The sequence below is a fragment of the Oncorhynchus kisutch genome, linkage group LG30 (genome assembly GCF_002021735.2).
Source record: "Oncorhynchus kisutch isolate 150728-3 linkage group LG30, Okis_V2, whole genome shotgun sequence".
Taxonomy (NCBI): domain Eukaryota; kingdom Metazoa; phylum Chordata; class Actinopteri; order Salmoniformes; family Salmonidae; genus Oncorhynchus; species Oncorhynchus kisutch.
The window spans coordinates 30,767,842-30,792,118 of NC_034203.2; the positions used below are offsets into that span (position 1 = coordinate 30,767,842).

The 24,277-nt window shown below is 43.7% G+C and overlaps 2 protein-coding genes across 2 annotated transcripts; both read left to right on the top strand.

Moving 5' to 3' along the window:
- Nucleotides 1–349: 349 nt before the first annotated feature.
- Nucleotides 350–4,344, top strand: LOC109875435 (myocilin). The gene is made up of 3 exons (XM_020467786.2): nucleotides 350–1,151; nucleotides 1,836–1,919; nucleotides 3,127–4,344. Exons 1-3 carry the CDS (start codon nucleotides 668–670, stop codon nucleotides 3,927–3,929), a joined length of 1,371 nt encoding a protein of 456 aa, XP_020323375.1. The 5' UTR covers nucleotides 350–667; the 3' UTR covers nucleotides 3,930–4,344.
- Nucleotides 4,345–12,265: 7,921 nt separating this feature from the next.
- LOC109875249 (peroxiredoxin-6) lies at nucleotides 12,266–22,639 on the top strand. Its single transcript, XM_031810680.1, has 5 exons — nucleotides 12,266–12,422; nucleotides 19,708–19,864; nucleotides 20,015–20,161; nucleotides 21,787–21,933; nucleotides 22,181–22,639. The coding sequence occupies exons 1-5, from the start codon at nucleotides 12,331–12,333 to the stop codon at nucleotides 22,307–22,309; spliced, it is 672 nt and encodes a 223-aa protein (XP_031666540.1). The 5' UTR covers nucleotides 12,266–12,330; the 3' UTR covers nucleotides 22,310–22,639.
- Nucleotides 22,640–24,277: the final 1,638 nt, after the last annotated feature.

Sequence of the window (24,277 nt, forward strand, 5' to 3'; positions counted from 1 at the left end):
ACTATCGGATATAAAGGAAGTAAACACTGAGTAGCCATCGTTACTTTGATAAAAAGGGGATCAGACAGACAGACACAAAGACGCTCAGTATAGACAAATACAACCTATGTTTTGATAAATAACTGCAGACATACAGAATACTGCAGACAAACAACTATTACAGACAGACACAATAAAACATAGACAGAAAAAAACTAACTGTGTTAAATCCACTCTCTATCTCAGAACACATGGTGTCACACCCCCTAGCTACCCCCCCCCCCCCCCCCCCATGCCCCATCTCAGATGTGCAGCCATGATCCTTGTCCCCTCCCACAGTATGCTAGTTGACTGTATAAATATCCCACTTGCAGCGTGTTCTAACTCAGAGAACAACAGACAGTGACAAAAGACCAGGGACGCAGTCAGAAATAAAAGAGACCACGCAAAGAATTCAACAGGATATAAACCTGATCTCAGCTGAAAGGTTCCATCACAGGTCCTCTGATCCATCAGAAAGAAAGAAAGAAAGAAAGAAAGAAAGAAAGAAAGAAAGAAAGAAAGAAAGAAAGAAAGAAAGAAAGAAAGAAAGAAAGAAAGAAAGAAAGAAAGAAAGAGAACAACTCCTGAAGGACCAAGAGAGTGATCCAGTCTGAGACCCAGGTGATCCATCCACCTGTCCTCCAGAATGTGGCTCCAGGTAGCCTTGGGTCTGTCCTACCTGGTTCTGAGCTCCCAGAGCCAGGACAGAGCCTCCCTGAGACGCTCCAATGACCACACGGGGCGCTGTCAGTACACCTTCACCGTGGACAACCCTGCCGAGGCAAGCTGCTCCGGGACCAGCGGAGGACCAGATATGGAGGTGGTGAAATCTCGTCTCACCCTGCTAGAGGCCCTGGTCAGCAGGCTGCTGGGGGGCAAGGGAGCAGGGGGAGAGGGTCCAGGGGGTGGGGGAGACAAGACCATCCAGGAAGCGTACTCCCAGGCCATGAGAGATAAGAGCCAGCTGCAGGGGGACAAGGAGCAGCTGAACAGGCAGGTGCAGGGGCTCCAGAGGAGGGTGGACGAACTGAGTGCGGCGGCTGAGACACTACGACAGAGACCATGCCACCAGCACCAAGCCGCTGGAGCAGGACTCCCACTTCACGAGCTCAACCAGAGACCAGCCAGCGGTAAGTCTCTACTGTCTCACATCATCACTTAAAAAATAACTGTTTGAAAATGCATAATTATATATACTTTTAGAGAAAAGAGTTCCTAAAGGGTTCCTCAGCTGTCCCCATAGGAGCCCTTTTTGGTTCCTGATAGAACCATCTGTAGAAAGCATTCTACATGGAACCAAAAAGTGTTCCTCAAAAGGTTATCATATGGGGACAGCTGAAGAACCCTTTAAGTTTCTAGATAGCACCTTTGTTTCTCGGAGTGTATGTGAGTTAGAAACTGTGAATTGTGAGTGTTTGTTTATCTGATCTGATCAAAATCAAAGTGTTCTAATATAAACAGAGTGGAGTACAGGTCAGGTTTCAGTATGCACTGCTTGGTTGGGTTAGCGGAATGGTATTTACCACACGGATTCTGCTTCTACTACTCTGTCACTACTCTGTCACTTCTACTACTCTGCATGTTAGTTTAAGTGTCTGTGATCTTTTGGGGAATACAATAACTCTGTTAAATAGGGGGCTGCGCTGCATGTCAAATGACTGGAGAACATATCAAGATGCCTTCATGTTGTCAGTGTGTCATCTTTGAATGTGTTCAGGATTATTGATGCTGGATATTTTGAGTTATTTATGACTTCAGCCACCAAATAAACCATTGAAAAAAATGTTATTTCTCTCTCTCTCTCTTCCTCTCAGACTCTCTCTATCAGGAGATGAAGGCAGAGGTGACTGAGGTCCCAGCATCACGTCTCATTCAAGACGCTGGAAAGAACCACACAGGTCGTTTTTTGGGATTGTTTTTGTTTTTGGGAACAAAACATTTAGAGTACAGATTATTGTATGGGACCAGATACAAAAAAATGTTGAGAAAGACATTTTTTATTGAGTAAATATATTTATTGGTTTCTTTTCATTGTTAAAAGAGATATAGAAAATGTAATGAATTGAATGTTATTTGTTGATGTAAAAATCCAAATGTACAGATTTTAAGGTTAGGGGTGGGGTCGACAGAAATTCTGGCAAAACAACGGGGTCTTGTAGAAAAAGGTTGAAAACCACTGATTTAACTTGTATCTATCTCTCCCTAGTGGCTTCTTAAAGTCACTACACACCAACTATACTGAACAAAAATATAATGCAACATGCAACAATATCAAAGATTTTACTGTTACAGTTCATATGAGGAAATCAGTCTATTTAAATAAATGTATTAGGCCCTAATCTATGGATTTCACATGACTGGGAATACAGATCTGCATCTGTTGGACACAGGTACAGTATGTTAAACAAAAAGGGCCTCACAATGGTTCTCAGGATTTCATCACGGTATTTCTGTGCATTCAAATAGCCATCGATAAAATGCAATTGTGTTCATTGCCCATAGCTTATGCCTGCCCATACCATAACCCCACCTCCACCATGGAAAACTGTTCACAACGTTGACATCAGCAAACCGCTCGCCCACACAACACCATACACGCCGGTCGAACATACTGCTAAATTCTCAAAAACTGCACACTCCCTCAAAACTTGAGACATCTGTGGCATTGTATTGTGTGACAAAACTGCACATTTTGGAGTGGCCTTTTATTGTCCCCAGCAAAATGTGCACCTGTGTAATGATCATGCTGTTTAACCAGCTTCTTGATATGCCACACCTGTCAGGTGGATGGATTATCTTAGCAAATGATAAATGCTCACTAACAGGGATGTAAACAAATATGTGCACAACATTTGAGAGAAATAAGCTTTTTTGTGCGTATGGAACATTTCTGGGATGGTTTATTTCAGCTCATTAAACATGGGACTAACAGTTCACATGTTGTGTTTATATTTTTGTTCAGTGTATTATGTATATGCACGTCACCTCTAAAAACTAAAATAAATTAGAGATGATCATAAAGGTAGTGATCATATTTCATAAAGCACATATTCCAATTTACTTGATTGATTGAATTTAATGTAACTACCCTCTCTCTGTGTCCAGGCTGTGGTGAGCTGGTGTCTGTGGGAGAGCCCGTCCTGCACCGAAAGGCTGACAGCATCACAGGGAAGTACGGGGTGTGGCTGCAGGACCCTGAGCCCATGGCCTCTCCATACGGAAACAAGACGGTGTGGCGCATCGACACAGTGGGCACGGACGTCCGCCAGCTGTTCGCCTATGAGGACATGGAGCAGTTTGCCAAGGGCTTCCCCATGAAGGTTATGGTGCTGCCTGAGCCCGTGGAGAGCACAGGGGCCACCCTGTACCGTGGTTCCCTCTACTACCAGCGCCGACGCAGCCGCACCCTGCTCCGCTACGACCTTGCCTACGAGAGCCTGGCGGCACGCCTGGACCTCCCCCACGCTGGCTTCCACGGCCAGCACCCCTACTCCTGGGGTGGCTACACAGACATCGACCTGGCGGTGGACGAGCAGGGCCTGTGGGCCATCTACAGCACCAGCAAGGCCAAGGGAGCCATCGTGGTGTCCCAGCTGGACCCTGAGAGCCTGGAGGTGAAGAGGAGCTGGGAGACCAACATCAGGAAGAACACAGTGGCTAACTCCTTCATGATTTGCGGTCGGCTCTACACGGTGGCCAGCTACACGGCCCCAGACACCACCGTAAACCATGTGTTCGACACGGCCACCAGCCAGGGCAGAGGCATGGCGGTGCCCTTTAAGAACCACTACCGCTACAACAGCATGGTGGACTACAACCATGCCCAGAGGAAGCTCTATGCCTGGGACAACTTCCACATGATCACCTACGACGTCAGCTTGGGGAGACCCAGCAGAAGCAGCCAATAAGAGGAGGCTGGGCAGAGATGATGGACTGGTGTGGCGTGAACTCATATGCTGTTACTAGAATATTATCAACCAACAACATTACTAACAGTTTTATAATCAGATCACAGCGAGGCCTGTTGCTACTCTGTCTACTACAATGCATTTTTTTTCTACTAATGTAAATAAGTGAATGAATGAATGAATCTTACAATAAAATTAATGGCAGGAGATTCACTAAGGTGGAACTCCATGTAAACAGAGATATTGTATTATATACGATGTATTTTACTTATTTTAATTTAAAAATGTACTGTACTGTCCATGTTGAGTCTATATTCAAGTTGTATCTTCACTATTGTGTATTATATGGGCTCCAATTACCATTTGTATGTAATTTTATCTCTCAATAAATATTAAAATGATAGAGATCCCTAAAGAGTTGATCAGTCTGCATTTGTTCTGTCCAGTGGCACGCCCCCCCCCCCCCAGTCCAGTGGCACGCCCCCCCAGTCCAGTGGCAAGCCCCCCCAGTCCAGTGGCACGCCCCCCCCCCCAGTCCAGTGGCAAGCCCCCCCAGTCCAGTGGCACGCCCCCCCAGTCCAGTGGCAAGCCCCCCCAGTCCAGTGGCACGCCCCCCCAGTCCAGTGGCAAGCCCCCCCAGTCCAGTGGCACGCCCCCCCAGTCCAGTGGCAAGCCCCACTCAGAGAGAGAGAGACACAGCTGCATGTGAGCTCTCACATTTTTCAACATGTTTTTAGATTTGGAGTTAGATCAACTTAGATTTTTCGGCAGGTACATATGCAGGATGCTACCCCCCACAGCATGGACTTCGCTCCAGATCAAAACTCCAAACCGACAACCTAATTTTGACCAAAATTAACCCTAGAGATTACTGCTTCCAAGGTTTTTCTTTTTCCAAGCTATACGGAGGGTGCTCTAGCAGACAAACATCAGAGACCTGAGGACACCATCCAACCTGGAACTGAGTGAGTAGTGTTTGATCTGATGCTATTTTGAAAGCCAAGAATAAAATGAAAAAATTAAACATAAAGTACATTACAATGATATATTTTACTTTATGGGGACTGAAAGCTGAGTTAAGGCTGTCAGGCTTGCAAGGACAGACCAGATACAAATTCAATTAGCACCAAGGTGTGAAGTAAAAGGTGTCGAGGCCTTTGGGCCCAACAAGTGTCAGGAGTCTTTGAAGCGCCCTCTGAAGCCCCCTCCTGCTGTTCAAAGACCACCCACTGGCATTTTCTACAAGAAATCTGCCTCCAGAAATAAAAGCTTCTCCCAAGTGGGTGTGAGACCTACTCCTGTTGCCTGCTGCACTGCTGTTTGGATTCCACCTGGCGATCTGTTTATCGTCTGCCCTGGCCTGTCTCCCCCTGTCTAGTACAGGTACCCCCACCACACTCCCCCATCTCGCCCAAGATTTTGATCGCCTCCAGCACACACTGTTGTGGCGAGTGACTCTGAACTTACATTGGCTAGCCCCAAGTCGTTATATATATTATTTTTTTATTGTGCATTTTTCTATTTTCCTCATGACTCCTGCATAATTTGTTGACTACAAACTTTCTTTGCCCAACCGTGGGAAAGACTATGTTTGTTCCCACACTCGGGACTCTGACTCTCTATTGGCTACACAGACTCTTGGCCTCCCATCCTATTCTAACCACCTATTGCCGGCTTTGTATTCATGTTACCTGATGAAATTGCTGTACAATATGATCTTGTTGTCATCTGATGCGCATTCAGATGTCATAATTCAGCATTGCAGAGCTCTCCCTGTCCTCTGCCGTGCCTTGATTGTATTACTGTTGATGATATCTGGAAATGTGCATGTATACCCTGGCCCATCTACTGTTGCTAGCCCCAATTCTGACTTGTGCTCTAATACCTGCTTCACTGATCACACATTAACACTAGAAGTTTATTACCTCAAATGGATCAATTAAAAGTGTGGGTTCACGGCTCGAATCCAGATGTGTTGGTCTTTACTGAGACATGGTTAAGGAAGAGTGTTTTGAATACTGATGTTATTAACATTTCTTGTTATAACCTTTGTCGGCAAGACAGATCTTCCAAAGGTGGGGGAGTGGCAATCTTTACCAAGGATCACCTTCAGTGCTTGGTTGTCTCCATCAAGTCTGTCCCCAAACAATTCGATTTGCTGGTTTTAAGCATTAAACTTTCAAATAGCTCTTTGTTGACTGTTGCTGGGTGCTATCATCCTCCATCAGCACCGGCCTGTACCCTACCTGCCCTAAGCTCTCTCCTGGCCCCTTACACTAAGTCTGCATTTGTCCTGCTAGGTGACCTAAACTGGGACATGCTTAAACCCCCTGACCAAGTCCTAAAGCAATGGGACTCCCTAAATATTTCTCAGATTATCACCAATCCCACAAGGTTTGACTCCAAACACCCAGAAAAGGCTACTGTCAACGATGTTCTCCTATATAATCCTAATAGGTATCAGTCTGGTGTTTTCTGTAATGACCTTAGTGATCACTGTTGTACAGCCTGTGTTCGTAATGGCTGCTCAGTGAAACGACCTGTCCTGATTTGTCATAAACGCTTAAATTTTAATGAGCAAGCCTTCCTTCATGAACTGGTCTCTGTAAACTGGTATAGAATCAGCTTGATCCCCTCTGTCGAAGACGCTTGGACCTTATTTTTGAAATTTTCAGTGGTATTGTTAACAAACAGGCCCCCATAAATAAAATGAGAATTAAAAACAAGTTCAGCCCCTGGTTTGACCGTGATCTTGCAGAGTTACTCCACCTCAAGAATTCCATTTGGCGAAAGGCTCGGCACACGCATACTCAAGCTGACTGGCTCTCGTTTAGGCAAATGAGAAATAAGTGCACTCAGGCAACCCGGAAGGACAAAGTTAGTTACTTTAAGGAGCAGTTCTCTCTCTGGGGGTCTAAGCCCAAGAAGTTCTGGAAAATTGTTAAAGACCTGGAGACAAAACCCTCCTCCTCACAGCACCCCATGTCCCTTAATGTTGATGATGTGGCTATTATTGACAAGAAGCACATGGCTGAGCTTTTTAATCCCCACTTCATTAAGTCAGAATTCCTATGACTCAGCCATGCCTCCTTGCCCATCCAACATTTCCTAATCTCCCACCCCTTCTAATGCGACTATCCCCGATGCTTCTCCCTCTTTTTCCCCTGCCCCGCTACAAAGTTTCTCCCTGCAGGCAGTCACTGAGTCAGAGGAGACTCAGTGACTTGACCCCAAAAACCCATCTGGGTCAGATGGTTTAGACTCTTTCTTCTTTAAGGTTGCTGCCTCTATCATCGCCAAGCCTATCTCCAACCTTTTTACCTGTCTCTCCTCTCTGGGGAGGTTCCCATTGCTTGGAAGGCAGCCACGGTTCACCCTTTATTTAAAGGGGGAGATCATCAAGCTGATCCTAATTGTTATAGGCCTATTTCTATTTTGCCCTGTTTATCAAAGTGGCTTTCTTGATGTCTATAGTATTCTCTTTTGGGTATGCAATCTGGTTTCCGCTCAGGTTATGGATGTGTCACTGCAACCTTAAAGGTCCTCAATGATGTCACCATTGCCCTTCGTTCTAAGCAATATTGTGTTGCTATTTTTATTGACTTGGCCAAAGCTTTTGATACGGTAGACCATTCCATTCTTGTGGGCCGGCTAAGGATTAATGGTGTATCTGAGGGGTCTTTGGGTTGGTTTGTGAACTACCTCTCTCAAAGAGTGCAGTGTATAAAGTCAGAACATCTGCTGTCTCAGCCACTGCCTGTCACCAAGGGAGTACCCACACACTTCTCAATCTACACCAACAACACAGCGCAGGCAGTAGGAAGCTCTCTCATCCATTTATATGCAGATGATACAGTCTTATACTCAGCTGGCCCCTCCCTGGATTTTGTGTTAAATGCTCTACAACAAAGCTTTCTCAGTGTCCAACAAGCTTTCTCTACCCTTAACCTTGTTCTGAACACCTCCAAAACAAAGGTCATGTGGTTTGGTAAGAAGAATGCCCCACTTCCCACATGTGTTTTTAGTACCTCTGAGGGTTTAGAGCTTGAGGTAATCAATCACCTCATACAAGTACTTGGGAGTATGGCTAGACGGTGCACTGTCCTTCTCTCAACACATATCAAAGCTGCAGGCTAAAGTTACATCTAGACTTGGTTTCCTCTATCGTAATCGCTCTTCTTTCACCCCAGCTGCCAAATTAACCCTGATTCAGATGACCATCCTACCCATCCTAGATTACGGAGACATAATTCATAGATCGGCAGGTAAGGGTGCTCTTGAGCGGCTAGATGTTCTTTACCATTCGGCCATCAGATTTGCCACCAATGCTCCTTATAGGACATATCACTGCACTCTATACTCCTCATCTCTGTATACCCGTCGCAAGACCCACTGGTTGATGCTTATTTATAAAACCCTCTTAGGCCTCACTCCCCCCTATCTGAGATATCTACTGCATCCCTCATCCTCCACATACAACACCTGTTCTGCCAGTCACATTCTGATGAAGGTCCCCAAAGCACACACATCCCTGGGTCGCTCCTCTTTTCAGTTCGCTGCAGCTAGCGACTGGAATGAGCTGCAACAAACACTCAAACTGGACAGTTTTATCTCAATCTCTTCATTCAACGACTCAATCATGGACACTCTTACTGACAGTTGTGGCTGCTTTGTGGGATGTATTGTTGTCTCTACCTTCTTGCCCTGTGTGCTGTTGTCTGTGCTCAATGTTTGTACCATGTTTTGTGCTGCTACCATGTTGTGTTTATACCAGGTTGTTGTTATGTTGTGTTGCTACCATGCTGTGTTGTCATGTGTTGCTGCCTTGCTATGTCGTTTTCTTAGGTCTCTCTTTATGTAGTGTTGTCTCTGTTGTGATGTGTGTTTTGTCCTATATTTATATTTATATTGTATTTATTTTTATTTTTTAATCCCCGGCCCCCATCCCCGCAGGAGGTCTTTTGCCTTGTTAGGCCGTCAATATAAATAAGAATTTGTCCTTACTGGCTTGCTTAGTTAAATAAAGATGAAATACAAAATAAATACATTTTTTAAAATTACATTTGAACAATTTGCACTGAGGATTTTTATGACCACACATCCAATACTAAAACTTGAGGGTATAACTGCATGTTGAAAAAGCCACCCAAAGCCTTGACATACACAGCAAACTACAGAATAAGCCACAGTACACAAAGAGCAAAGCATTTAGGAAGAGACAATGCAGGTTTGTTTTTAACTGGTCATGTGGTGCCATCTGCTGGCCAGTAATTGACATGTCTAGTATAATTTCAATGAGTTCTAAGAAATTAGCTATGTAGCCTGGAATCTGCATTGAGCCATATTCAGTGTGGATTCCAGGCTAACAGCTATGTGCCTATAGAATAGTCCGTAGGTCTATAGTTTAGGTGCTGATTACTTCATCAACCTAGCCTGGAATCCATGTGCTTCATCAACACATTGCCACTTCATCAACATAGCAACCGGAGCTATTGGACCGAGCTAGCTAGTCTCTAATTCTGACCTCCATAATGGCTTGAACCAAGTGTTATACTGTTAACCCCTAGAGACATGTCTGTTGGGGTGGGGGTCTACAGAATGTTGGCATGGGTGGGCATTCAACAACACTGGGGAGGGTAGGTATTGCTCGGGTGTTCCACCACCGTGTGTGTGTGTGTGTGTGGCAACACTGTAAGGAGACTAATAATCACAGCCAGGAGATGACACTCGGCAGCAGCTGCTGTGCACACTAATGGGAACTTTGCTTGGGGTGGGTATGGTACCATTTCACCCCTCACACAGACAGAAACATACACGACAATAGGGCAATACCACAGCACCCTACTGTATATGGAATGGGTGTCACGGGCGTCCTCCTCTTCATCTGAAGAGGAGAGAAGGATTGGAGGACCAAAATGCAGCGTGGTATGTGTTCATGGTGAAATTTTATAAAGAAAACACTATACAAAACAATAAACGACCGTGAAGATAAATGAGAACTGTGATGACACAAGCAATCAACATAGACAATCACCCACAAACAAAGTGAAACCCAGGCTACCTAAGTATGATTCTCAATCAGAGACAACTAATGACACCTGCCTCTGATTGAGAACCATACTAGGCCGAAACATACAAATCCGCAAATCATAGAAAAACAAACATAGACTGCCCACCCCAACTCACGCCCTGACCATCCTAAATAAATACAAAACAAAGGAAATAAAGGTCAGAACGTGACAATGGGTCTCTTAACCAGGAACCATGCATGATTTTTATGTCTCTCATTCTCACTGTTTTACCAACAGAATTTCACTTCCTCTCTGAAATAAACTTTGTTGTTCGATACTTTCCGTCGTTTTATCCTATTACAGTGTGAAAGTCATAGGTTGTCAACGTCTTGATTGTGTCATTATCTAACACGGTCTGTCACTTACCAGTAGAACCTGTGACACACAATTAAAACAATATATCGTTAATTCTTGCACACCCATCAAAAAATATATATATTTTCAAACGACAATAGCTATGGGGGCTATGTAAAGTAAATATACATAAAAAAAAAAATATACCGCTCCATAGAGCCAGTGACAAAATGCACTATTAGTCTTTACATTTTTATCAACTGTAACTGAATGCCACTTGGCAATTCGTAGAACAGATCTAAAAACTGTAAATGCATTGCATTCCACAACAAAAAATATTTAAAGAGAAAATTGTGATGAGGGGGGGGCGTCACCACCAGCTGGGCCAGCAGGAAGTGGGCACACATGGCAGCCAGCGTGGCCAGATGGTTAACGGTTTGTCTACACTAGCACACGGTAATGGATACGTGCGGTTTAGGCCCCCCAGAGTAGCTCGCGTTTGGGTGTGCTGGAAGCATATGGCAGCGCGTTCGATGTTGCGTCAATAATTCATCATAGCAAGTTTGTATGAAAGTCTGGTTATTACATTTTATGAATTTATTCACAGGTACATTTTAAGATGCTCTAAAACGCTCTGGTGACAAACAAACGTTTCTTCCTTGTTTCCAATCGTCCACATGGCTGGGATAACCTATTCAAGTAAGTTAAGTAAATAACGTTATATTACGAATGTAAAATCAAAACATGTATTATTAGCTAACTAGCTACAGTGCAGGCTAACTCAAATGAGCTACTAATGTAGCTAGCTAACGTTAGCTATCTAGCCAACTTTACATACGTATAGATAAGTGAATTAAATATCACCTGCTACTTAACTTTGTATTAGCTAGCTATCTTGATGTATTTATCACTGTAAAAAAAAAAAACACTCCAAATGCATTTGTAGGTAGGTAGCTAACAGCCATGGAGAAGGGTGAAAGGATAGCAGCTCCAACTGTCAAAGTGAGAGAGTAGGCTATTCTGGATAGGGTATGGACTTAGTGTGGACACACACAGATTCCTGTTGAACACTTGTCTCTTTAACTACCTTATTTTCTCTAACAGTCTCTGAGAGATTATTAGGGTAGCACTGTAATTCATTAATCATATACTGTCTTCCCTGCTCCTCTGTTCTTTCCCTTTGTCTTTTACAGATCTCTTGACACCTCTTTTCTCCTGTTTTTATAATGCACAACAGATGTGCATTGAAGTACAGATTGAACTTGTATTTCTAATATTACAATTATATTTATAATGCATATATTATGTAATTATAACATTTGGATAATTAACTTCTTTCAATAAAGCATTTCACATTCTCTACTGGTTGAAATGAAGTCTCCTTTGATGAAATACTCCATGAAGAAGGTAGAGAACATGTTGGAGCGGTTCTGGGCGGGAGGCCTCTGACAGTGGAGGGATGGTTTCACTGTGAAGTAAACAGTACAAGGTGCCGATGAACCAGGGCACGGAGTGGCCAGTGATCTCCACCAACCTCACCAGGTGCAGAATGCTGCCACAGGAGGAGTCCTCAAAGACGCACACCTCTAGCTGCTTGGAGAGCCACAGGTTGCTAGCTAATAACAACCAGTATGTCCCCGGGCTCGCCCCACCCAGTCTCTGGAGTGAGACTCTGGGTTAGAGCGTTCTAATCACCAGTAAAAGCACACTGGACAGGTATATAGAACATGTGCAAAAATGACCATAACAAGTGTTCTGATCACCTGTAAATGCGCACTGGACAGGTGTAAAGAACACGTGTAAAACGTACTGTTGACACTTGAAAAAAGTCACCTGTAAACGCTTTTTATAAATAGTTTTTGTATTTTTATCACCTTAAAAGCAAACTGGATAAGTGAGAAAAAAAATAATGTCTACAAAAATATGACATTTGACACATGATCATACTAAGTGTTAAAACCTGTTCCGGGTTAGACGATTTGAACCTGCTGTCATCAGTATGCTGTTACTGGAGCGCGCGGGTCTTCATTGCGACCATGCCCGGATTACTTCTAGGAGATGTGTTTCCTAATTTTGAGGCCGAAACCACTAACGGCAAAATTAAATTCCACGATTTTTTGGGTGACTCGTAAGTAATTTTAAAGGCTGATATGACATTAAATATGCCATCGATTGAAATCACGTGTTAGCATTTTGGAATATACTACCTGAGATTCCAGTTTTCCGTTATATAATTTATGTTCTCTTTTCGATTTCACTATATCATTTGCATTCAACAAGGCACCTGTTTCTAAAGAAATGAGACCTAAATCATTCACTTGTAAAAAAATAAAGGTTTAGTATAGTTTGGCAAAAGTAGTAAAGTTGATTATGCTGATAGCTGTCATATCCTACTGTACTCTCAAACTGTGTTGGTGTGAATTTTAATCTGATACCTAACGTTATTGGGTATAGCGAGGATGCTTTGGCATCTCTATTTTTTTCGTAGATAATAATAATAAACAGCTATTCTTCCCCTATCGGAATAATATTTAGACATGTATCTTTACTGTGGTTTTATTTGATCTAGGCCAGTTGGTTGTGTCAGTCTAACTAGGTTGAGACGTCAGAAAAAAAAACTGCTTGCTTGCAGCTCAAATCATTTGTTCTCTAAGCCCACTCAATGAAAACGCTGACAACACTGAAATGTCAGTTGCTGCAACAAGACAAGTTCTCTGTGGGCACACTTGAAGTCGCCTATATTTTTCATCTTGGTTCCTTACATGATCAAATACATCTTTAGGCTGCTTGGCATAATCGGGTTTAATATCAACATGTTTTATTAAATTATATTAAACATTTCATTATTTCTTACCCTAAAAAACAATAGTGCTCAAATAACGTATGTAATGCATTAGTATTACATACAGTATTAAAAATCGAGTGTACTGATGCGTAGAATGGAAGTGTTTTGAGTACAGATCGTTCACTCCCCCCCCCCCCCCCCCTTTTTTTCTCCCCAATTTCGTGGTATCCAATTCTTTTAGTAGCTACTATCTCGTCTCATCGCTACACCTTCCGTACGGGCTCGGGGGAGACGAAGGTAGAAAGTCATGCGTCCTCCGATATACAACCCAACCATGCCGCACTGCTTCTTAACACAGCGGGCATCCAACCCGGAAGCCAGCCGCACCAATGTGTCAGGGGAAACACAGAGAGAGGAAGATATGGAGAGATTAGTAGGGGCCTAGCATAGGAATGTCAGCCTTTCTGTCTCCCTGCTCCTGTGTTTCTGTTTTAGTGGAGCGGCTAAGCTGTACAATTCGACTCAATTGTTCACTTTGTGATAAAAGTACCATATTTGGTACAGCGGTAGATAAAGGTACCTTGAAAAGATTTAGATATGGATCCGCCCCAGATTTGGCCCTTGGGGCTGTGGTGGCTCTCTTACAAAATACCCCACGACTGTAACATGAGTTTACAATTCAGAAGGACTGTTTTGAGGTAAAGGCACCAAATTTGCCACAGAGCTAGATTTATGGACCCTAAAAAGATTTAGATATTGTGTCACCACAGATTTGGCCCCAGGGAGCTGTGGTAGCCATCTTACTAAATGACTACAGACTGACCCACTATTTCACAAACCTTTAATCTACAGTGCATTCAGAAAGTATTCAGACCACTTGACTTTTTCTACATTTTGTTACATTACAACCTTATTCTAAAATTGATTAAATAGTTCCCCCCCCCCTCATCAATCTACACACAATGCCCCATAATGACAAAGCAAAAGCAGGTTATTAGACATTTTTGAAAATGTATAAAAAAAACAACTGAAATATCACATTTACTGAAGTATTCAGATCCTTTACTCAGTACTTTGTTGTAGCACCTTTGGCAGCGATTACAGTCTCGATTATTCTTAGGTATGACGCTACAAGCTTGGCACACCTGTATTTGGGGAGTTTCTTCCATTCTTCTCTGCAGACCCTCTCAAGCCCTTGTCAGGTTGAATGGAGAGCTTCGCTGCACAACTAAACTCAGCAAAAAAAGAATCGTCCTCTCACTGTCAACTGTGTTTATTTTCAGCAAACTTGACGTGTAAATATTTGTATGAATATACAGTGGGGGAAAAAAGTATTTAGTCAGCCACCAATTGTGCAAGTTCTCCCACTTAAAAAGATAAGAGAGGCCTGTAATTTTCATCATAGGTACACTTAACTATGACAGACAAAAAAAGAAAAAAATGAATTTATTTGCAAATTATGGTGGAAAATAAGTATTTGGTCAATAACAAAAGTTTATCTCAATACTTTGTTATATACCCTTTGTTGGCAATGACAGAGGTCAAATGTTTTCTGTAAGTCTTCACAAGGTTTTCACACACTGTTGCTGGTATTTTGGCCCATTCCTCCATACAGATCTCCTCTAGAGCAGTGATGTTTTGGGGCTGTTGCTGGGCAACACGGACTTTCAACTCCCTCCAAAGATTTTCTATGGGGTTGAGATCTGGAGACTGGCTAGGCCACTCCAGGACCTTTAAATGCTTCTTACGAAGCCACACCTTCGTTCCCCTGGCGGTGTGTTTGGGATCATTGTCATGCTGAAAGACCCAGCCAAGTTTCATCTTCAATGCCCTTGCTGATGGAAGGAGGTTTTCACTCAAAATCTCACGATACATGGCCCCATTCATTCTTTCCTTTACACGGATCAGTCGTCCTGGTCCCTTTGCAGAAAAACAGCCCCAAAGCATGATGTTTCCACCCCCATGCTTCACAGTAGGTGCGGTGTTCTTTGGATGCAACTCAGCATTCTTTGTCCTCCAAACACGACGAGTTGAGTTTTTACCAAAAAGTTATATTTTGGTTTCATCTGACCATATGACATTCTCCCAATCTTCTTCTGGATCATCCAAATGCTCTCTAGCAAACTTCAGACGGGCCTGGACATGTACTGGCTTAAGCAGGGGGACACGTCTGGCACTGCAGGATTTGAGTCCCTGGCGGCGTAGTGTGTTACTGATGGTAGGCTTTGTTACTTTGGTCCCAGCTCTCTGCAGGTCATTCACTAGGTCCCCCCGTGTGGTTCTGGGATTTTTGCTCACCGTTCTTGTGATCATTTTAACAACACGGGGTGAGATCTTGCGTGGAGCCCCAGATCGAGGGAGATTATCAGTGGTCTTGTATGTCTTCCATTTCCTAATAATTGCTCCCACAGTTGATTTCTTCAAACCAAGCTGCTTACCTAATGCAGATTCCGTCTTCCCAGCCTGGTGCAGGTCTACAATTTTGTTTCTGGTGTCCTTTGACGGCTCTTTGGTCTTGGCCATAGTGGAGTTTGGAGGGTGACTGTTTGAGGTTGTGGACAGGTGTCTTTTATACTGATAACAAGTTCAAACAGGTGCCATTAATACGGGTAACGATTGGAGGACAAGAGGAGCCTGTTAAAGAAGAAGTTACAGGTCTGTGAGAGCCAGAAATCTTGCTTGTTTGTAGGTGACCAAATACTTATTTTCCACCATAATTTGCAAATAAATTCATAAAAAATCATACAATGTGATTTTCTGGATTTTTGTCTTCTCATTTTGTCTGTCATAGTTGAAGTGTACCTATGATGAAAATTACAGGCCTCTCATCTTTTTAAGTGGGAGAACTTGCACAATTGGTGGCTGACTAAATACTTTTTTGCCCCGGTGTAGCAAGATTCAACAACTGAGACATACACTGAACAAGTTCCACAGACATGTGTCAAACAGAAATTAAATAATGTGTAAAAAAACTAGCAGTCAGTATCTGGTGTGGCCACCAGCTTCATTAAGTACTGCAGTGCATCTCCTCATGGACTGCACCAGATTTGCCAGTTCTTGCTGTGAGGTTACCCCACTCTTCCACCAAGGCACCTGCAAGTTCCCGGACATTTCTGGGGGGAATGGCCCTAGCCCTCACCCTCCGATCTAACAGGTCCCAGACGTGCTCAATGGGATTAAGATCCAGGCTCTTCGCTGGCCATGGCAGATCACTGACATTCCTGTCTTGCAGGAAATCATTCACAGAATGAGCAGTATGACTGGTGGCATTGTCATGCTGGAGGGTCATGTCAGGATGAGCCTGCAGGAAAGGTACCACATGAGGGAGAAGGGTGTCTTCCCTGTAACGCACAGCGTTGAGATTACCTGCAATGACAACAAGCTCAGTCCGATGATGCTGTGGCGTGAAGCTGTGGCGCTATATGCATATCCTATCTTCTGGGCCTGAGTAGAAGGCGGTTTAATTTGGGCACGCTTTTCATCCAAAATTCTTAATGCTGCCCCCTACCCTAGAGAAGTTAATTGTTTATGGTTCATTGAACAAGCATGGGAAACTGTGTTTAAACCCTTTACAATGAAGATCTGTGAAGTTATTTGAATTTTTACAAATTATCTTTGAAAGACGGTACTGAAAAGGGCCGTTTATTTTTTTGCTGAGTTTATATTCAGGTCTCTCCAGAGATGTTCAATCGGGTTGAAGTCCGGGCTCTGTCTGGGCCACTCTAGGACATTCGGAGACTCCTGTGTTGTCTTGGCTGCGTGCTTAGGGTTGTTGACCTGTTGGAAGGTGAACCTTCGCCCCAGTCTGAGGTCCTGAGCCCCCTGTGGCAGGTTTTCATCAAGGATCTCTCTGTACTTTGCTCCATATATCTTTCCCTCAAACCTGACTAGTCTCCCAGTCCCTGCAGCTGCAAAACATCCCCATAACATGATGCTGCCACCACCATGCTTCACCGTAGGGATGGTGCCAGGTTTCCTCCAGATGCTTTGCATTCAGGCCAAAAAGTTCAATCTTGGTTTCATCAGACCAGAGAATCTTGTTTCTCATGGTCTGATAGTCCTTTACGTGCCTTTTGTCAACTCTAAACGGGCTGTCATGTTTCTTTTAATGAGGAGTGGCTTCTGTCTGGCCACTCTACCATAAAGGCCTGATTGGTGGCGTGCTGCAGAGATGGTTGTCCTTCTGTAAGATTCTCCCATCTCCACAGAGGAACTCTTGAGCGCTGTCATACAGACCATCAGGTTCTTGGTCACCTCTGACCCAGGCCCTTCTCCCCCGATTGCTCAGTTTGGCCGGGTGGCCAGCTCTAGGAAGAATCTTGGTGGTTCCAAAATCCATCATCCCAGAGTCGCCTCTTCACTGTTGACGTTGAGACTGGTGTTTTGCGGGTACTATTGAAGGAACCTGCCAGTTGAGGACTTGTGAGGCATCTGTTTCTCAAACTAGACACTCTAATGTACTTGTCCTCTTGCTCAGTTGTGCACCGGGGCCTCCCACTCCTCTTTCTGTTCTGGTTAGAGCCAGTTTGCACTGTTCTGTGAAGGGAGTAGTACACAGCGTTGTATGAGATCTTCAGTTTCTTGGCAATTTCTCACATGGAATAGCCTTCATTTCTCAGAACAAGAATAGACTGACAAGTTTCAGAAGAAAGGTCTTTGTTTCTGGATATTTTGAGCCTGTAATTGAACCCACAAATGCTGATGCTCCAGATACTCAACTAGTCTAAAGAAGGCCAGTTTTATTGCTTCTTAAATCAGGACAACAGTTTTCAGCTGTGCTAACATAATTGCAAAAGGGTTTTCTAATGATCAATTAGTCTTTGAAAATGATAAACTTGAATTAGCTAACACAACGTGCCATTGGAACACAGGAGTGATGGTTGCTGATAATGGGCCTCTGTTCGCCTATGTAGATATTCCATAAAAAATCAGTCGTTTCCAGTTACAATAGTCATTTACAACATTAACAATGTCTACACTGTATTTCTGATCAATTTGATGTTATTTTAATGGACAAAAAATGTGCTTTTCTTTCAAAAACAAGGACATTTCTAAGTGACCCCAAACTTTTGAACGGTTGGTATTTTTGTTTTGTATTTTTAATAAATGTGAAAATATTTCCCCCAAAATGTTTTCGCTTTGTCATTATGAGGTATTGTGTGTAGATTGATGAGGGGGGGGGGGGGGGAAACAACATGTGGAAAAAGAGAAGTTGTCTGAATACTTTTCAAATGCACTGTATATAAAGTCATGGCCTATACTTATTGGCCTGAATCTGTTTAAAATGTTTAACAGAGTACAATACAATGAGTACATAGGGAAATACAGCAGTTATCTTTTGTAGGAAAAATAATATTTCTGAGACTGTGTATCTGAGGTGAGTTAGAACGCTCTATAGATGAGGTAGCCCTGCCTGCGACTTACAACCAGCTTCGGCCCAGAACAGAATATTATTTTGGTCTACTGGTTAAGTGTCACGACTTCCGCCGAAGTCGGCTCCTCTCCTTGTTCGGGCGGCGTTCAGCGATCGACGTCACCGGCTTTCTAGCCATTGCCACTCCATTTTTCATGTATCCATTTGTTTTGTCTTGTTTTCATACAAAAGTATGACCCACTAGTTTTTCTACTTGCATTTGAATATGTTCTGCTATTTCAACAAAGTAAAGGCTATGTGCCACAGTTCGGTATGCCATGGACTTTGGTGGTGATTGAGGCAGTATCGGGTAGATGTGTACTTACTGCTCCCTAAGGGACCTCTAAAAGTCATGGCTCCCTATCTAAATATTTTCAGGATATATAAATTGAACTCTTTGCCCAATTTGGTGTTTATCAACAACAACAAAAAATGACTTTGTAACTGCAATATTGTGTTACCAACAGTGGCCATTTTGTAAGATACCTGCCTTGGCCCCCAGGGGCCAAATCTGTGGTGGCTCCATATCTTAATCTTTTCAGCGTCAATAAATCTAACACCATGACTAATTTGTTGCCTTTTTGTCAAAGCAGTCCTTCTGAATTGTAACATAGTGTTACAGTCGAGGGCCATTTTGAAAAAGGACTGCCATGCCCGCCAGAAGGCAAATATGTGGTGACTCCATATCTAAATATTTTCAAGGTACCCAAATCTACCTTTGTACCAAATGTGGTGCATTTATCACAAAGTGAACGATTTGAGTCAAATTCTGCAGCTTAGCCGCTCCACTAAAACAGAAACACAGGAGCAGGGAGACAAAAAGGCTGACATTCCAATAATAGGCCCCTACTAATCTCTCTCTCTCTAATCTCTCTCTCCCTCTGTATCTTCCTCTCTCTCCCTCTGTCCATTACTCCCCCCCCCTCTCTCTGTATCTTCCTCTGTCCATCACTCCCCCCCTCTCCCTCTGTATCTTCCTCTCTCTCCCTCTGTCCATCACTCCCCCTCTCTCTCCCTCTCTCTCTGTATCTTCCTCTCTCTCCCTCTGTCCATCACTCCCCCCTCTCTATCTTCCTCTCTCTCCCTCTGTCCATCACTCCCCCCTCTCTCTCTCTGTATCTTCTTCTCTCTCCCTCTGTCCATCACTCCCCCCTCTCTCTCTGTATCTTCTTCTCTCTCCCTCTGTCCATCACTCCCGCCCCCCTCTCTCTGTAGCTGGGGTATCCTGTTCTCCCACCCCTGTGACTACACACCTGTCTGCACCACAGAGCTGGGCCGAGCAGCAAAACTCAGCGACGAGTTCAGCAGGCGCAACGTGAAGATGATCGCCCTGTCCATTGACAGTCTGGAGGACCACCGTGGCTGGACCAAGGTATAGGCTGTTCCCAAATGGCACCCCTTTATAATGCACTACTTTTGACCAGGTCAAAAGGGAATAGGGTGCCATTTGGGACACCCAGTTGTGAGTGTGTAAACCAATGACCAGTGTATAGTAATGGACGGATGTGCTGTGGTCCTGTAGGACATCTTGGCCTACAACAATGAGGAGTCTGGCTGTGCGTTCCCCTTCCCCATCATAGCAGACCATCAGAGGGAGCTGGCAGTGGCCCTGGGCATGCTGGACCCAGATGAGAAGGACAAGGACGGCATGCCCCTCACTGCCCGCTGTGTGAGTGTCAAAACATGCATGCACACACAGGTACACAGGTACAGACAAACAAAAAACACACTCCGAGCCACACTTTCTTCCTGTCAGTATCTCTCTACCGTTTCTGCTTTCTTCCTGTCAGTATCTCTCTACCGTTTCTGCTTTCTTCCTGTCAGTATCTCTCTACCGTTTCTGCTTTCTTCCTGTCAGTATCTCTCTCTACCGTTTCTGCTTTCTTCCTGTCAGTATCTCTCTCTACCGTTTCTGCTTTCTTCCTGTCAGTATCTCTCTACCGTTTCTGCTTTCTTCCTGTCAGTATCTCTCTACCGTTTCTGCTTTCTTCCTGTCAGTATCTCTCTCTACCGTTTCTGCTTTCTTCCTGTCAGTATCTCTCTCTACCGTTTCTGCTTTCTTCCTGTCAGTATCTCTCTCTACCGTTTCTGCTTTCTTCCTGTCAGTATCTCTCTCTACCGTTTCTGCTTTCTTCCTGTCAGTATCTCTCTCTACCGTTTCTGCTTTCTTCCTGTCAGTATCTCTCTCTACCGTTTCTGCTTTCTTCCTGTCAGTATCTCTCTCTACCGTTTCTGCTTTCTTCCTGTCAGTATCTCTCTCTACCGTTTCTGCTTTCTTCCTGTCAGTATCTCTCTACCGTTTCTGCTTTCTTCCTGTCAGTATCTCTCTCTACCGTTTCTGCTTTCTTCCTGTCAGTATCTCTCGACCGTTTCTGTTTCCGGTAAGTCATTGCCCACCATGAGATCGTCCTCCTCTTTCTGGTGCTCTATCTTCCATAAACATGACTTATTCATGCTGCTGCAAGCAGCCTACCTTCACTGGCTAGTATGAGTTAACTACCCCTCCCCCCAAGCCCCACCACCCCGTCTGGCAAAAACACTCATTACCTCAGCCCCTTGCTGCATGATGTCATATTTTTATATGAAGCAGTGAGGGTGATATCACCGCATGATGGCTGCCTGTTCGTGAACACAGCCCTTATCTGCTACACTTTCTCACTCTGTCACACACACACACAGTTTCTCTCGCCCGCTAACCATTTGCCATGTGAGTAAATGCATCCCCAGTGGTGTAAAGTACTTAGGTAAAAAATACTTGAAAGTACTACTTAAGTAGTTTGTTGGGTATCTGTACTTTACTATTTATATTTTTTGACTACTTTTACTTTTACTTCACTACATTCCTAAAGAAAATAATAAATTTTTTACTCCATACATTTTCCCCGACACCCAAAAGTACTTGTTATATGATGAATGCTTAGCAGGACAGGAAAATGGTCCAATTCACGCAAGTGGTCATCCCTACAGTCTGATCTGGCAGACTCACTACATATAAATGCATCGTTTGTAAATTATACATTTTAAAAACAAGAAAATGGTGCCATCTGCTTTGCTTAATAAGGAATTTTAAATTATTTATACTTTTACTTTTGATACTTAAGTATATTTAGAACCAAATACTTTTAGACTTTTACTCAAGTAGTATTTTACTGGGTGACTTTTACTTGAGTAACTTTCTATTAAGGTATTTATACTTTTACTCAAGTATGACAGTTGGGTATTTTTTCCACCAATGCTCAGCCCCTACCTGCCTAATGCCATCCCACCAAAGTGTGACATGTTTCTATGTCTCAGGTGTTTGTGATTGGCCAAGACAAGAAGCTGAAGCTGTCCCTGCTCTACCCTGCCACAACGGGGCGTAACTTTGATGAGATCCTGAGAGTGGTCGACTCCCTGCAGCTCACAGCAAAGAACCGGGTGGCCACCCCTGCTGATTGGCAGGTCAGTCAGCCAATCCATATCAAGCTCTATAGCCTGACAGTGGAATTTGCAGCATCCTTCAGGAAGTATTATCAATCAAATATAAATGGAAGCTTGAGTGACCCAATAGACAGTCAGTTAACATCATCATTCATCACATCTCCAAACACTTAGAATCCATTGTCAGTCCAATGTCAATTGGCATGCCACTTATGCCCATTTCTATTTTCTCTGCTAACTCCCCTTCTCATTACCTCTCTCTGTCCAGCCTGGCGAGCGCGTGATGGTTCCTCCAAATATCCCTGAGGAGGAGGCAGCAGCCATGTTCCCTGCAGGGGTCTACACCAAAGAGCTACCCTCAGAAAGGAAGTACTTGCGCTACACACCTCAGCCATGAGGGGCAGCAGAGGATCACACCTATAGTCACACAGCCTCCCACACAACCACAGAGGGAGATGATGAGGACAATGAAAGGGATTGCCATTCTCTTTAGGATGATGGAATGCTGGTCATATCACAGATTGACTGGTAGTATTTTGCTGATAATATGGTGTCAGGACGTGTTGCATTTGTTGTAGTACTCGCATGTTCAAAGACACATAGCAGACAACTCAATTTATTGAGTTGAATGTGCAGTTGTCAGGTTTAAGATGTATTAAATACTTTGGACAGGTGTGCTGCCTTACTTCTCATAGTGAGACGATTAATAAAACGCCTTCAACAGAAACACAGCCTTTAGTTTCACTTCAGTGTTACTTATTGCAGTCAATAAAGCAACCGTAACCCGACACCTACCAATCTTTTTCGGAGGATCGGATCTCATGGTGTAACGGCTAAGGTGTTGGGTTCGAGTCCCGGTTGGGGCTAACCCTGAATTTGCTAAAATAACAGTCTCAGCCTGCCACCACAAGAGACTACAGTGGGGCAAAAAAGTATTTAGTCAGCAACCAATTGTGCAAGTTCTCACACTTAAAAAGATGAGAGAGGCCTGTAATTTTCATCATAGGTACACTTCAACTATGACAGACAAAATGAGAAAAAAAATCCAGAAAATCACATTGTAGGATTTTTTATGAATTTATTTGCAAATTATGGTGGAAAATAAGAATTTGGTCACCTACAAACAAGCAAGATTTCTGGCTCTCACAGACCTGTAACTGTTACCTGTATTAATGGCACCTGTTTGAACTTGTTATCAGTATAAAATACACCTGTCCACAACCTCAAACAGTCACACTCCAAACTCCACTATGGCCAAGACCACAGAGCTTTCAAAGGACACCAGAAACAAAATTGTAGACCTGCACCAGGCTGGGAAGACTGAATCTGCAATAGGTAAGCAGCTTGGTTTGAAGAAATCAACTGTGGGAGCAATTATTAGGAAATGGAAGACATACAAGGCCACTGATAATCTCCCTCGATCTGGGGCTCCACGCAAGATCTCACCCCGTGGGGTCAAAATGATCACAAGAAAGGTGAGCAAAAATCCCAGAACCACACGGGGGGACCTAGTGAATGACCTGCAGAGAGCTGGGACCAAAGTAAAAAAGCCTACCATCAGTAACACACTACGCCGCCAGGGACTCAAATCCTGCAGTGCCAGACGTGTCCCCCTGCTTAAGCCAGTACATGTCCAGGCCCATCTGAAGTTTGCTAGAGAGCATTTGGATGATCCAGAAGAAGATTGGGAGAATGTCATATGGTCAGATGAAACCTAAATAGACCTTTTTGGTAAAAACTCAACTCGTCGTGTTTGGAGGACAAAGAATGCTGAGTTGCATCCAAAGAACACCATACCTACTGTGAAGCATGGGGGTGGAAACATCATACTTTGGGGCTGTTTTTCTGCAAAGGGACCAGGACGACTGATCCGTGTAAAGGAAAGAATGAATGGGGCCATGTATCGTGACATTTTGAGTGAAAACCTCCTTCCATCAGCAAGGGCATTGAAGATGAAACGTGGCTGGGTCTTTCAGCATGACAATGATCCCAAACACACCGCCCGGGCAACGAAGGAGTGGCTTCGTAAGAAGCATTTAAAGGTCCTGGAGTGGCCTAGCCAGTCTCCAGATCTCAACCCCATTGAAAATCTTTGGAGGGAGTTGAAAGTCTGTGTTGCCCAGCAACAGCCCCAAAACATCACTGCTCTAGAGGAGAACTGCATGGAGGAATGGGCCAAAATACCAGCAACAGTGTGTGAAAACCTTGTGAAGACTTACAGAAAACGTTTGACCTCTGTCATTGCCAACAAAGGGTATATAACAAAGTATTGAGATAAACTTTTGTTATTGACCAAATACTTATTTTCCACCATAATTTGCAAATAAATTCATTAAAAATCCTACAATGTGATTTTCTGGATTTT